This window comes from Periplaneta americana, chromosome 9, assembly GCF_040183065.1.
Source record: "Periplaneta americana isolate PAMFEO1 chromosome 9, P.americana_PAMFEO1_priV1, whole genome shotgun sequence".
NCBI lineage: Eukaryota > Metazoa > Arthropoda > Insecta > Blattodea > Blattidae > Periplaneta > Periplaneta americana.
In genome coordinates this window covers 92,408,785-92,424,506 of record NC_091125.1, presented here as the reverse complement: position 1 = coordinate 92,424,506, position 15,722 = coordinate 92,408,785, and the positions used below count along the sequence as shown (strand labels likewise).

Sequence of the window (15,722 nt, the reverse complement as noted above, 5' to 3'; positions counted from 1 at the left end):
AGAAAATTTGTAACGTTTTGACGTGAAAGGTTTTTCTGTAAACTCTGACGTGACTCGTAGTACCACGCAAACAGACGTGTAAAATAAACTTGGTTTCTCGTGGTTTTCCACTCTTTCCATTCTCTATATCAGGGCTGGGCATCGGGAGCGGAACTAGACTCTAAACGGGGACGCTTAATATTCATCCGTCACTGAATCAACGCTGCGCGGTGTTCGTCGTAGGAGAAAGGGGATGAAGAGAAATCATATGGCTCCCCGTGAGAGAGTAGAATCCGCTCTTGCTGCCCAGCCTTGTTCTATATTATTGTATTTCGAAGTTGCTCGGGATGAGCTCCAAAAAATACAGTATCCTCTAGAAACATTGAATGTCGTTCTGTGCAATGCTGTTATACAAGATCCAAAATATTTTATGCTCTGTGTGTCAAATTCAAGATTTTTCAGTTGAATTCTTGTTAAAAAAAACTCCTCAATTATTGGATAGGGTGTATTCATTTCGGTTAGAACACGCATTCTTCCATATTACATCATTCTCTCAGAGCCGATGGTGCCATATTTAATTTAGAATCACCCCATAGCCTATTGACTAGTCTCCTAAATTCAGAAAACTCGCCCTGCCTATGGTTTTCATAAGGCGATACGACAAATGTCGAGATAAGCCCTTAAAGAAATGGGCCATGGATCCACATATCATCATCCGTACCATAGCCCGGGGTAAGTTCGGCGTGCTGTACTTGTACAAAAGCGCAGCCGTTCGACTTATCACAGAATAGGAGTGGTAAACACAATAAGTCTCAGGCTGCAATGCAAGCCTTCGGGTCCTTCTCCGTACAAGAGAGAGAGAGAGAAGGTTTGGATCTTTTGTCTAGCGAGGACAGCGACACCGCCTTGTCACCACATACTTTGCGCAGGCTTTTAACTCTTCGGCGATCCTTTCTCAGAGCTCAACATTTTCTTGCAAGGATGCGCAGTCGCGTACCTTTTAACTGATGTTATTGTGGAAACAATGGATGTAGATTTCAAACTCGCCTAAATAATGGAACTTCATTTATCATCACTGGAATGTCACGTGTTATTTTAGATGAACCCCCGACGTTGTTCTAACCACCCGTCACAACTGCATCTATCATGTCAGATACAAAAGTCTCAAATAGCCTACAACTTTAGTAAAACCAGAACTGAGAATATGAAAAATACTCTAAAGATATTACACTAGTTACTTAGTTAAAATTTTAGGACTACACTAGGGAACAACATACAATTTTCAGTATGGTTATTACACTGCGCTACAGTGTTCACATTATTTTTTGTTCTTGTTTTACGAGTCCATCAGGAAATTTATTTAGATGGCCTGAAGAGAGAGTTTTTGCAAAATATTTAGCATCGCCATAGAAACAAAACAACGTACGATCAATCTTTCATATCTTTCGTTGCTAGGTTATTATTGATTAAGCTTGTATTTAAAGACGCGCATGCACTATGGTAAAGCATAAAATCATATTGCAAAATAACAATAAATTGAAGAACGAATCTCTTGAAAATTAACATCCATTAACTCGTTCATGTGACGGTACAATTGAGATAAAATACAAAATATTAATTCTGTGATCCGTAAATTACAAATGAAATACTGCGAGGAAAGCTCAATTAATATTTTTATAAAACCTTCCAAATCTTCTTATAAGCATTTGTTACGCTATTTAGTACATACAACAAGTAATAGTGAGGCCTATTCTTAACTGTGGCAGTGCAGTAGTTCATAATAATAAATTAGTTTGTCGTATTTTTTCTGTAGGCTAAATTGGGTGATAATTTTACCATCCCAACCGATATTCAGTCATTAGCAGATCGTACTATATTTTTTTATGCGAAAACAGTTCTCCACGAAGGCCGCGGTAGTTACTGGACCCCGCCTAGGGTACTGACATTCGTTACATGCAATTTACCTTGGGTGGAGGTCGCTTCAGTTTACATCGTGCCAAATTCCAATGCTAGTCTGTATAGGATTCGGCGGAAAAGAACTTCACTATGCACTAAGAAAGTGGGTGTGAATACCTTTAAGAGAAAAAGTGACAGCGGATTTATCGAATACCTACAACTGCGTGAAACGTTTACGCTGTTCGGGATTGTTATTGTGAGCATGGTTGGGATTGTGAAGTTATTTGGGATTTGAAATATAATTTTGATATATCTTTTCATTTAGTCTTGATACTCGCAACATTTAAATTTAACAAGGCGAAGCGTTCTCGTTAACTACTTTTCTTAAGGGGTTAGGTACAGCTTAGAGCAGTAAAATTTTTGGAAATATTCAACATTTTTTTCCTCCATTACTGTATCCTGTACAGTAATGAAAATTGGTACGTGTAAAACACTGTCCTGCTATATGAAAAAAATATTTTTACTGTTTAAAAAAATTATATATATATATATATATTTTTTTTTTAAATTCTTAATGGTGGTAGTTCACTGTGCAGTGATGGAGCGTTTCCCTCATAACTCATAAACTTGTTAACTTTTTCATGTTCTCTTTTTTTATTTTATTGCTGAAACTCATGTTTACAATATGATGCTCTTTCAACTACATTCCTTGATAAATATTTTTTTTATTTTATGTTAGAAGGAAATACTGCTATTTGACCATTTTTAAATGAATTTGTTTTTTGTCAGTCTATCAAAGGTAAAGAAGTGATCTTGCATAAAATATATATATTTTTTTATTTTATGTTAGAAGGAAACAATGTTATTTCACCATTTTTAAATGAATTTATTTTTTGTCAATCTATCAAAGGTAAAGAAGTGATCTTGCATCAAATATTTTTTTTTTATTTTATGTTCGAAGGAAATACTGTTATTTGACCATATTTAAATGAATTTATTTTTTGTCAGACAATCTATCAATGGTAAAGAAATGATCTTGTATCATATTGTAGATATGACATACATAAAGACACACAAAAAATTTAATCATAGAATGTTGGATAATTTTTTAGTTATGTGGGAAACGCTTCATTACTGCACAGTGAACTGAATTAAAAAAAAAAGTAAATATTTTTTTAAATCGTAAAAATACTTTTTTCATACAGCAGGACAGTGTTTCACACATACTAATTTTCATTGTTGTACAAGATACAGTAATGGAGAAAAAAAAAGTTGAATATTTCCAAAATGTTACTGCTGTAAGCTGTACCTAACCCCCGTAATCGCTACCTCATTCCATGAACCCAAGTTTCGAGACGACAATGCAATGATAGCCGAAACGATTCACAAATCAAAATGACGCCAATGAGTTGTTTGAAATTTTGATTAATAATATGTCGTTACAGATAATTGAAGTCATGTAGAAATTAATGCTACAGTTAAGTACTTTAAAACTGGACGATATTAAATTATTTCTGTCTCTATACTCTCCCGCGTTTATTCATTACACCAATTTGTGTAATGAATAATTCATTATGATGTCATATTCCTTTGTTTCTCCATTATATATTATGGACACTGGCTGGACTCTAAACTATTTTGTTTTAAACATACGATTTCAGTCATCCAAGCGCACTTGTAATTAATTACGTCGCCGTATTAACAGAAAGAGCGTGACCATATTTCTCGAATATAAAGATCATAAAAGTTTCACGTTAAAAATTGTGTAACCTTAAATTTTCTAAGAGTTACATAAATACAAATTAGCAATGTTTATCCTACATAGATGAACACTACATTTGAAGAATTTCTATCAAACGGTACAAAATGTGTTATCGAGACCTATTTGCAATTACCAATTTAATTTATATTATGGGCTGTTTTTACTAAAAACTAATCAGGGTTAGACAGATTTATGGAAGTGTTAAATACCGCGATAAAAGAACATGTATCAATAATTGAAGGGGTCACCAGCAATCTAAATGTGGTGCACAGGTTCACTTCTGCTTCCATATCAGCTATAATTTTCATTCATTTTTCTCGTCGTGTGTGCAGAATTCTTCGGAAATGATTAATCGAAACAACATGCGAATCTGCCGTTCAGATTGAATTACATTTATAGAAGGATTGGAGGTGGAAGTTCACCTTGGCATAAATTCAGATTTTGTTAGATAACACCTTTTGCTGGTGACCCCTTCAAGTAATGTTTGGGCTATCGTGAACACAAAATTTCATCACACAGGAATAATTGTGAATGTAGTCGAAACATAATTAGGCAACTTCAAAACGTGTATTTATGAAAATGAATGAGTACAAATAGTTCAGTGTCCTACAGTAAGTACCGAGTCAAACTAAATTTTGGTAATTTCAATTATCGGTATGCAAGATTCTACCAAGCAGATTTAAATTGATGTAAGTAATCGAAACGCGTTCAAAGGCCTTCAAAGTATGTCTATATTGCATTAAATAATGTGTGACAGGCAAAGTAAACATTGCCGGCAGATGAAGGGAGAAAGATAATTGATACTCAACCAGTGGCAGAGGTCATATCCCACGCTAATCTTAAGTTGGGAACTCTGAATCTTTCTATCTCCGCCCAACTTGAAGATAAGTCTGGAATGTGATCTGTTTGAGTAGCAATTATCTTTCTCCCTTCCTTTGCCGTCAATATTTACTTTGCTTGTAAGACATTATGGAACGCAGTGTAGACAGCCTAGAAAGTAATCAGTTAAATACAAGTTTTAAATTATTACAATGAATATTATGGATAATTACTGTATGAGTTATCATGACTAGACGTAATTGTGAAAATAGCCGAAGCATATTCAGAAGACCTCAAAACATGTAATTCGTCAGAATCTTGAAATATTCTTCTTAACTATTGTTGTAGGCTTAATTCTTCTATAATTTTGTAGGAGAATAAAAATATTGTAATAAATGTGAGTAGTTTGAAGATTTGTAAAGCTCACGGCATTTTTTTTTTTTTTTTTGGCTACCGTCAAACATTTATGCAATACATGTCCCAGAATTCCCTCTGTCGAGTACTGAAGACCATACAGACAGCAGTTTTTATTCCCGGAAACTATATCTGCGAAATCTAACACTTTGAGTCGGGTGCTGCACACGCCCTCCCACGAAATAGGTTGAATGTATTTTCTTGAAATATAACACTAGAAACGTGACAGCCTACAAAAATACGGGCATGACGGCTTTACATCAAAGAATCGGTGTATAGTTTCTGGAAGTTCTTTTGAGGATTTTACATGCATAAAGAGAATATGAAACAGTTGCCTACTGAGAAGTAGAAGAGGAGAAGATAGACGGAGTTAAATACAGAGTGATTATTACAGACCCGAAACTGATGATTTAGTTTCCAAATGATAACTATGACACGAATTCAATTCATTTCAAATCACTTTTCAAATCAGAGTATCTTACGTCACCATATGTACATTACCAACAGTTGAGACAATAGCACCCGCGCCAACTATTGAAAATTCAAAGAGAATAAGGATGCCGTTTTCCACTAAAGAACGTATATTTATTGTGCGTTCCTTTTGGATTAGAGAATCTTTTCTTGGAACCCAACGACAGTCCAAGACGAAGTTTGAAGGACGGTAATATGAAATCCCGAATCCAAATCACACCCAGCGAAAGTGGAAGTATGGTGTGTCATGTCTACATGTAGTTTAAAGATTATGGGGCCAATTTTTTTCTGGGATTACTGCATAGACCTACATAAAGATATTCCAGAATTTGTGGAGCAACTGGATGACGTGAAACTAACGCAAGGATATTTCCAGTAAGATCGATGCGACCTTATCATACATTCGGAGAGTCACTGGAAACAATATCCAGTTACTTTGATAACGGAATTATCTCTGTTGGTCTGTGGCCACTACGTTCGCCTCATATTACCAACCCTGATTTTTTTAAATAGTTTTCCATGATAAACCTCAAACTCTGGAACTACTGAAGGACAACATCACCTGGTAAACCAGAAACGATGATAGTGTAATGGTGTGTGTGTTTGTGTCTAATGTCTACTCAGCTTTACTTGCGTGATTCGGGTTCCGCATAGTGTGGATAGATGGCAGGACTCTGACCCATTTTCAAGTTGCACACCACTTCGGTGGTTTACGTTATGCATCATGTGTATCTGTGAAAAGTTATGTCTTATTCTAGGGTGAGTGTATGTTAAATGTTCTTGTAAACTCAGTATAATGTTGGCACGCGTAAAAGGGAACATAAAGTGCCGCTTCCAAATAAGCCTAGCGAAGAATAGCTTGTCACTAAAAGTACCTGATGTGATAGGCTATTCACGTGTTTCACATGAACGAAGGTAAATTTTGTGTGTATTTTATGATTATACTTATATTTGTTTATGAATTGTAGGAAACCGTTGGATTCAGTTCTGTAAGAATTAATTAGCTTATGAATGAATGAATGAATGAATGAATGAACCAATGAATGAATGAATGAATGAATCAATCAATCAATCAATCAATCAATCAATCAATCAGAGGGGGAAATTGGGTGAAGAAACTTCAAAAGGTACGCGAAAATGCGTTCTTGCAAGGGAGTTCGTAGCTGAGAAAAACTGAATATGTGAACTCCAAGCCTGTTGGCCACTCGTCTCATATCTAGTTTCGCTGCTCCACTGAAAGGGCTCTGGAAAATTTTTAAGGGGAAAATGCCGGATATGGACGTAATCTAATAACTACGACAAAGGGAGAGGGGGAAGCGGTGGAGAAGTGAGAGCAGGATCGAAAAAAGGAACGTTGGAAGTTGAAAGTCTGCACATTGAAAAATAGTACGTCCCTTCGCAGTGCGAGTGGAATCGAGTAAACTCGCTCGTGTAACAGGTGTGATGTTCGAAAGCTACGCCAAGACCGCCGGAAGAAACGCCAGGAGTTGTAAGTCTGCACATTGAAAGATACAGTGTCCTTTCGCAGTGTAAGTAGGAGTCGAGTCGAATAACGGGGTAATGTGTGTGAGTTAAAACTCAGCTTATATTTATGTAGCCCTACTTATATCCAGATAAAAAGAAAGGTCTTGAAGGAAGAGGTTCAGAAATATTGTTCTGAAGGGCAAGAGCACGGGAAAAATAGAGAAGAACAGAAACATTACAAAATGCATTAAAAAAGACTAAAACAGAGGCAGAAGTAAATATGGAGAATGGGATAAAGATATAGTTAAAATGGAGATAAAAGATGTGAAGTGAGGGTATAATTAAGATGTCAAATTGATACGAAGATGAAATGGAGATCAAAATTGCGTTGAAAATGCAGAAAGAAATTACGAATATGACAATTAATACGAGTATATGAATTAAAATAAAAATGGAGCTAAGTGTGCAAATGAGTTAAAAACAATAAATATAGACCCTGAATATGAAGCTAGCGATGAAGATAAAAAAAGAAAATGGAGACAAATGGAAGTGGATATTGTGATTAAGGGGGAGATAAAGGTGAAGTTGGTGCCGAAAACGGTTATAAAATAAGAGTGAATTTTGAATATAGAGGTAAATAATAAAACTGGAAATAGAGATGCGAGGACAAATATGATGGAGAAAAATTTGGAGTTTGTTGTACAATTAAGGATGTAAATATATATACACAAAATGGAGATTTAAATACTATTAAAGGTGGAAAAATTATGAAGTAGGGAAAATTTAGGATAAGAATGGAAAAGAGAAATACGAAGATAAGGATGAGATAAATATAAAAAATGTGAATAATAAATGTAGATATAAAGACAAAAAGAGAATGATAAAGAAAACAAACAATGGGAGAGAGAAACAGAGACAGAGCGAATGAGACTGACTTACAGATAAAGCAGAGAAAGAAATTTACGTTCTGAGAAAATTATCCCTAATACGTCGGAAGTGAAGAAACTGCAAAATAATGGAATTAAAGTGGCGTGTTGTACCGAGGGTTTCAGACAGACGCTTGGTGGGATAAAGAGGTATTTCTTGCAGAGAGATACATAAAATTTTTTATGTATTTTTCTCACACACGCATATCACCTCTGATTGAGGTTCTGACTGATATGTACATACATCTATTATCTCACTTCACGATTTGTGTCGGAGGAAGAACTATTGTTTGTATACATATGAAGTCTGATCAGTTTAATATGTTGCTAGCCAGCGATGTATGCATTGGAAGGGGAAAGGGACTGGCAACCCTACCCGATTATCTCCTGGCTTAGTTGTTTCATGAGTGATGCCTTATTGGTGTCACATATGAGGTTTAAACCTAGTCTTCGGTCAATTGACTAAACAACAACATACGCAAACATTAATCCATAGACTTGCTTACCGTCATAGTAACCGCCGGTGAGGTCCTCTCCATTTTGTCCTCTATCGTTCAGTGCGGAATCTCCTCTCCAGGGTACTCTGTTGTCTGGGGGCAGTTTTCCCGATCTCTGTGCCTCGTAGAATAGGAGCGAAAGTTCTAGGACTTTGGAGTAATTATAGTCGGACGCTGCCACCAGGACAATGAGTGTCGCCACCATCGACAGCACTACGCATTTCATCATCTGTAACAATGAATGACATCTTTGTTGGTTTCCGTTATAGACCTATCATTATAGAAGGAAATTTTTATGGCAGTCTATTACTGGTTAAGGAAAACAGCTCTTTAAGCAGTCGCGCGGGTTGTTGTTAACACCCTGTTCACATATACGGAGCTGTTAACTATATTGAGTAAGCATGCACTTCTGAAACTTTCAGTGCCTTTCTTAGATTTGGTGAGGCAACAATAACCGTAAACAGATTTGAAATCGGAATTCGCATACTCTAGATAATAACGGCTTAAGTAGTGTGGGGTGACGAAGTGTTACAACAATGCTCCTATTGTAAATAGTGACAGTGACTAAACTGACCATACTAGTGTAACAAATAATAACAATGATGTTAAGTAGTGACTGTGAGCACAGAAAAATCAAGAAAGTGGTCGAAAGAATGATAAAATGTAAAATGATTAGGAGTGAACAGACATTCGAATATAACTTGCGAACAAATATTGAAATATTACTATTAAGGTAAGCGTTCACTACATCGAATCGCACGCAACGGATATTTTAAGTGCAGTGCGTTCACTGTAACGGCGTCACCTCATCACCTCATCGGATTCCCTATCAGCTGTTTAAAACATGACGTCGTACGATATTGACATTACTGAAAGCAGAGGAGTTGAGGTTAGGTCTATTAATTACGTCTGTTAGCGAATAAGAATTTGTAATTGCTTCATGCGTCTTAATTGAAGAGGAAGAAACGAAAGAAATATTGGTTACATAATATATTTGCAAGAAACGACTTGATTACTGTAATGGAAACGCCTCAAATTATATAATTCTCCGCAATTTTCTACACGCGAAATAAGTTTTCCGTCTGCCATTTTGGCGCGACACTGAACATGGCACAACATAATAGTAACAGTTGACCAATTAAAATTGATTTTTTAAAGAAGGCCATGATCGCACGCATCGGAAAAGTTGCCCATCCGAGAAACGTGGACGGATTTGCCGAGAGGCGATGCGTCCGATACGATGTAGTGAACGCGGTTACATAACAATTACAGCAAAGATAGTCTTTTTCCGATCCGTGCGATTCGTCCGATGCGTGCGATACGATGTAGTGAACGCTTACCTTTATTGTACATTAATTATAACATTGTGATAGGTATTAAAGTATTTCCTATAGTTGTATAGGCTAAACAAAAAAGCGAAATTTTAATTGTTCACTAAAAAGTAGCCCATAAGAATCCATTATATTTGAAGTGTCAGCAACACCCCGCGCGAATAAAGTTACAATGTTAGACGCGACTGCTTAAGGTTTAGTATTAATGGACGTAAAGTTCATTTTCCTTTTGAACATCACTTAGATACGAAACAAATATTATAGTTCAAACTAAAATCTACACAGTCTGTAAATGTTCTGTTCGTTAGCGTTCGAAACGTACTGTGTTACTAAACGCTTTGTATGTTCATAATTAAACAAAATAACCGCTTGTTACGTAATGCATCACACTCATTGATTTCAGTAGTTGTCAAGACAGCCGTGAAGTTGTGAATTTCTCGCTCCAATGTTGTGTGTCAAGTTCACTCAGAACGCCACGACTCTAAACGAACGAACTGGAAAGGTAATGAAATCACGATACAAGGTAACAACTCAAGTCACGATATAGCGTAGGGTGTGTCAAAAACTAGTACCGCATTAATATACCAATGTTGATGATTTATTTCGTACATACATAAGTCAATATTAACTTTAACGGAAAAAGGTACGACAAAATAAAAATAAACATTAAAAAGATGTAAAGCAGAATATTAGGTCCTGTAAAGGACTGCGTCATCCAAAAATTGAGAAGTACAAACATTAGGCTATTAAATTTATGAAATAATAGGACAAAGTGATATATTACCTGAAAATAAATAATAATTAATGGATTTTATTTTTTACGACAGAATCACCAGGGACAACCAAGATAATCGTTGAAGAAAGTACTATAAGTCAAATATTATATGGAAGACAATGGTTGAGACATATTTATATGTTGAAAAGAATGAGAATCTTATAAACATGGTTAGTGAAACTTGTGAAATAGCTCTACAATCTGATATAACTTTATTCATTTGTGAAAAATTTTCCATGAATTATAAAGAAGGTAATAATAATAATAATAATAATAATAATAATAATAATAATAATAATAATAATAATAATAATAATAATAAACCTGATAGTTATGTATGCACATGAACATTACTAATTACCAGTCGTACTGTCGGCTGCAGGTAAGGTACAAATTTCAGGCTACATGCTTTTCAGTCTCGGATATGAATACCTATCCGTTTCTTCAGATGGGCATCAGAACATATTTAGTCAAGTGTTTTTCTAGTGATAGGTTCAGGTTATAATGTTTACAAATACTACATGCATGCATACATACATATATACAAGTTTTTTATTTTTTATAAAATAATTGAACGCTTTCTCCCAAGATGGTAGGTACATACCATGATGCATGTCGAGCTGTATGATTAGAATTTTGTATTTAATTGTAAGGTATAAATTTACAAACACATGTGTATTTTTCCTGGAATTTTGGCCAATGAAAAGCATCACACAGAATTTGTATTAATTTATTTCTTTAGAAATGGTCCTATTTAAAACGTAGATTTAAACTAAGAATTTATCATTTTACCTATGCTGAAAACATATATTTATGTACAACAATAAGAAGCCATCAGGAAACATCCAGCATAAATTGAAAGAGGATCCACAATTTTTTGTCCTTCATGTCAAATTACTGAAAATGGGCTTAACTCGTTTTGGGAGAAAGCTCTTCAATTAGGTTATACAATAATAAATAAGGAAACGGCTAAAAGAAATATATAAAATTCCACGTAAAAGTTATTACTGTGGCTTATGACGTAGCCTTCATAAATTAGTTAGAACGGGACGTGTTGTAGAGTCGAAATATTAAAAGCTGATGAAGATGATTAGGACAACGATGATAACGATAAATAAGTAATAATATTAATAAAAGAATAACTAAGTAACTACGTAAATGGAATAAAGTTAAAATTAAGACTGGTTTATGAAAAAGGAATTGTAAAATTAAATAGAAAGTGTGTTTATTAAATATATCATTGCCTGCATGCGGAGGACAGTGATATACAGGTAATAGAAATTAATATCTGTGGTGTTTGGTCAGAACGTAACTTCAAAAATGACCTTCTTTTTAGATGAAAGCGTAGCTATATATATATATATATATATATATATATATATATATATATATATATATTTAAACAGTTCTCTTTCGTTTGGTATAGCCGTGATATCTCCATCTAATCTTATGTTATTTTCATTCACATTTGTATGTAAACTAAAGTTATTATTTGTATAGGAAAAGTGAAAATAAAAATGTTTCTATCTCAAAACAGGTTTTTTTTTAGTTATGTTTTGACCAAATATCACAGATATATAATAGCAAGAAAAACTCTCAACACAATTCTTTTCGGCCAATAATAATCTTCAGTTAGTTGGGTTTCAAATTATTTTGACCAACGTGGAAACAAAATATGACTATTTAGTACAGCGGGCATCAGCATAGTGCACCCTCCGGCTAGCGTCTCTTACCCGCGGATAAGAGATGTACTAGCGTGCATCCGTGACTGCTGGCAGGTATGCTTTCTTCCTCTCCCTTCTGCATGACGGTATATATTACGATACACTCCTTACCCTGCACTCATTTCAGCGATTGCTGACGACCACTAATTTAGCTTTTTTTCAGTGGCGTGCCCTTAGTACTGTGAGGGTACAGTAAACAGTAACATAATACACTCCAAATTTCTTATTTTTATTTTTTTTTATTTTAGTTGGTTATTTAACGACGCTGTATCAACTACTAGGTTATTTAGCGTCGATGAGATTGGTGATAGCGAGATGATATTTGGCGAGATGAGGCCGAGGATTCGCCATAGATTACCTTGCATTCACATTACGGTTGGGGAAAACCTCGGAAAAACCCAACCAGGTAATCAGCCCAAGCGGGGATCGAACCCGCGCCCGAACGTAACTTCAGACCGGCAGGCAAGCGCCTTAACCGACTGAACCACGCCGGTGGCTAAATTTCTTATAATATTGGTAACTTCGTAGTGAAGGATTTTCCGATCATTCTATAAGAGAGGCATCTACAGCAAAGTGATAATGTAAACTTTGACACAACAGAAGAGTCACGTACTGTAATTCATTTAGTGGCTGCACACTCATTCGAGTTCAAATGAAATAAGATTACAACGAAATGTCTCACATCCGGGTTCCATATCGAACTCCAGACCCTTCCAAAGAAATATGATACAGAGCACGTAACAACACACGGAATTCAGGAATGTATGACTCAAAAGTTCTGAGGCACGTGCTACCTGCTTAGTCAATCCGGTGCGATTATCTTCTATAATACGAGTGCTGATAATTTTGCGGCAATTTAATTTTGCTTAACGAATGGTTGTTTAAACATGAGTTTAAAAAGATAAATTAAGTTACCTAAGGATAACTATTATCACGAATTGTATTCGACAAGATAATCCCAATGCGAACAACTGTAAATTCTGAACAACTAAACATTCGAGGTTATAATAATAAGATCCAGAAAAAGAGTCGAATCGAAGCAGAGACGATAAGACTAAAAAGCTCCTTGGAATAAAACCAACTGAACATTTGAGGTATAACAACACTTTTATTTTGAACTCTTTTATCATTGCTTAGGCTGCCTATAATTTTCAACATGTTTAATTTCATTGTAAACATTTTTACTTATAGTAATTAATTGTGCAATTATTGTAATTAATTATTGTTGCATGTTGAGACTGTGAGTCTCACGTAATTGCTTGATTGCTGATTACATTAAAGCAGAGACGATACAAATGAAAAAAATGAACGTAAGAGGAAAACAATTATCACTTATTAATTTCGAGCAGCATGCTTTTAACTACTTATAGTAATCTCAGACCTCGAGTGATATTTATTAGGACTATTTCGTGAATAAAATAAAAAATGTTAATAATATATTCCTAAAATTCTCTCACAAAATGTTAATAATTGTATATTTATGAATATCCTATCAGACATTGTGAAGTCGAAATAGATGAATAGCGATTACTTCAATAAAGAAATTTAATGTTATTCAGTAATGCCAATTGAGAAAAGCGAAATACAGGTTTAAAATGTTAATTACATGTACTCTTGTTATTATAACAAAAATACGTTTTCATTATCTACTGAAATCGTAATTTAATTTAAACATTTTATAATATAATTACAAATAACCTGATTAATATATTAATTAAACGAATATTTGTTATGAAGGAGTGTCATTTTCTTTAGATACAATGGACATGGAATTAGAAGATGAAGATGTAGATGTAGAAGTAGGATTTCGCACTTTATTTAGTACAACGGATTCATGCTCATCGATTTACGTGGAAATAGTTGCCGACACTGACTAAACAAAAGAACGACCATGCCATAAATTGAAATTGATAAATCGAGCTGCAGAAATTATCGCAATGTAAGACTGTGATTGGTTGGAATTCAAAATTTCATTACACTTCATTGGCTGAAAATGGAATGACGTCACATAAGCGAAATAGTCAGTGTAATTCGATTCTCACTGGTCACTCTAGCGTGTTTATGAAGAGTGAAGAAATGAGTAATATTAATTTTCAAGTTCATGAAACATATTGATCAGTCAGATTTGAAAAAAAAAAATAAATTCACGCAGACGTAGCCGAATAATAGCACGGTAGCTAAAATCTCATCATCAAAGAGTATCTTTCGTAAATTATTTCCAACGCTGATTTACTAATAATAAAACATCGTTTATTAAAATATTTTTACAGCAGTATTTTACTAGAAAATAGCATATCTTTACAAATTACAATTTCCGAGTAATAACACTATTTTACTGGGAGTGCAATGTATCCAAGAGTAAATTTATGTACATTGATTATAAGTGTTTCATGTAAATAATGGAATTTTTAAATCCTCTGTCAATTTTTTTAAAATCATTTGTTCTCTCCTTTCTAATTACAGTAACAGAACATTTTGAAAATTTTATCAAATTATTATTATTATTATTATTATTATTATTATTATTATTATTATTATTATTATTATTATTATTCATAAGTAATATCTACCTTCGAGTCCCTTCGAATGTTTTAAGATTTCTAAAAAATATTTATACCCATAAGCCGAAATCTCTCTCTCCAATTGTCACATGTATGAAAGCTGCCAGTTTACATTGTATTAATTCGGATCCGTTTAATGTATAGTTTGTTGTTTGGTTATTCTTATATTAAATATATATATCAAAATCACTATCAATTTCATTTCTTGGTGTTGTTTTGAGCTCTTCCTTATCTTGTATTTTGCAGTTATATATTCATTTTGTCATTATTGTATATTTATATTTGTCTGTAATTTCAATAATTATTTTTGTGCACTGTTTTTGTAATTCCTTGTTCACTGTAAATCTTGTGCTGAACTGTTATTAGCCCCAGGCTGTTGTGCAGCACAATAAATATTAGTAAATACTTAAATAAATAAGAAATAATTATTATGTCCCTTCTCAAAATTGTTCACTTTTACCTGATGGTAAGATATTTTAGAAAATGTTTCATTATTATTATAATGTTTATTTCCGTTATTTATTATTATTATTATTATTACTGTTATTATTATTACTGTCATATTAAATCCTTTAATGGTAGAAATACCTCTCTAAGCTGAGACAATTATAGCAACAGAAAATGAATCACATTCTAATGGCCGAGGTTATGGAGATTATAATGATAATGAAATGTGTTGAGTATGACGTGATCTCCTTCTCTTTTGAATAAAATTTCCTAGAAAATAAGTGACGGCAGATGTGGCTGTAGCTAGAGCGTTCCACATTCCTTCCATTTCCATATTCAGATCAACACCGTTACAGCCTTTTAGCGTCCATCTTCATATTTCCACGAGTTCACTACATTGAATCAGTCGTAATCTCATGATTGTCTTGGATTATTATGCCTAGTTAATATGTATTTTTTCGATTTGTATTGAAAGGTTTGCAAGTATTATCATTGGAGTGTTGTAGTTTATTATTATTATTATTATTATTATTATTATTATTATTATTATTATTATATTCAATAATGATAGTATGATACTGTCATATTAATTTTATTATATACATCGACAAAACATTGCACTTTAAAATTAAAGGAATACAGGTAACTATAAATCC

The 15,722-nt window shown here is 34.0% G+C and overlaps 1 protein-coding gene across 2 annotated transcripts in view; it reads right to left on the bottom strand.

The window, feature by feature from the left end:
• The window catches only part of LOC138706239 (endoglucanase F-like), a 219,349-nt gene that overhangs the window by 66,537 nt on the left and 137,090 nt on the right, over nucleotides 1-15,722 (bottom strand). For both annotated transcript variants that reach the window (XM_069835288.1, XM_069835287.1), the window contains exon 2: nucleotides 8,238-8,457. In XM_069835288.1, coding sequence (XP_069691389.1) covers nucleotides 8,238-8,457 — 220 coding nt within the window. The remainder of the gene's footprint in view (nucleotides 1-8,237; nucleotides 8,458-15,722) is intronic.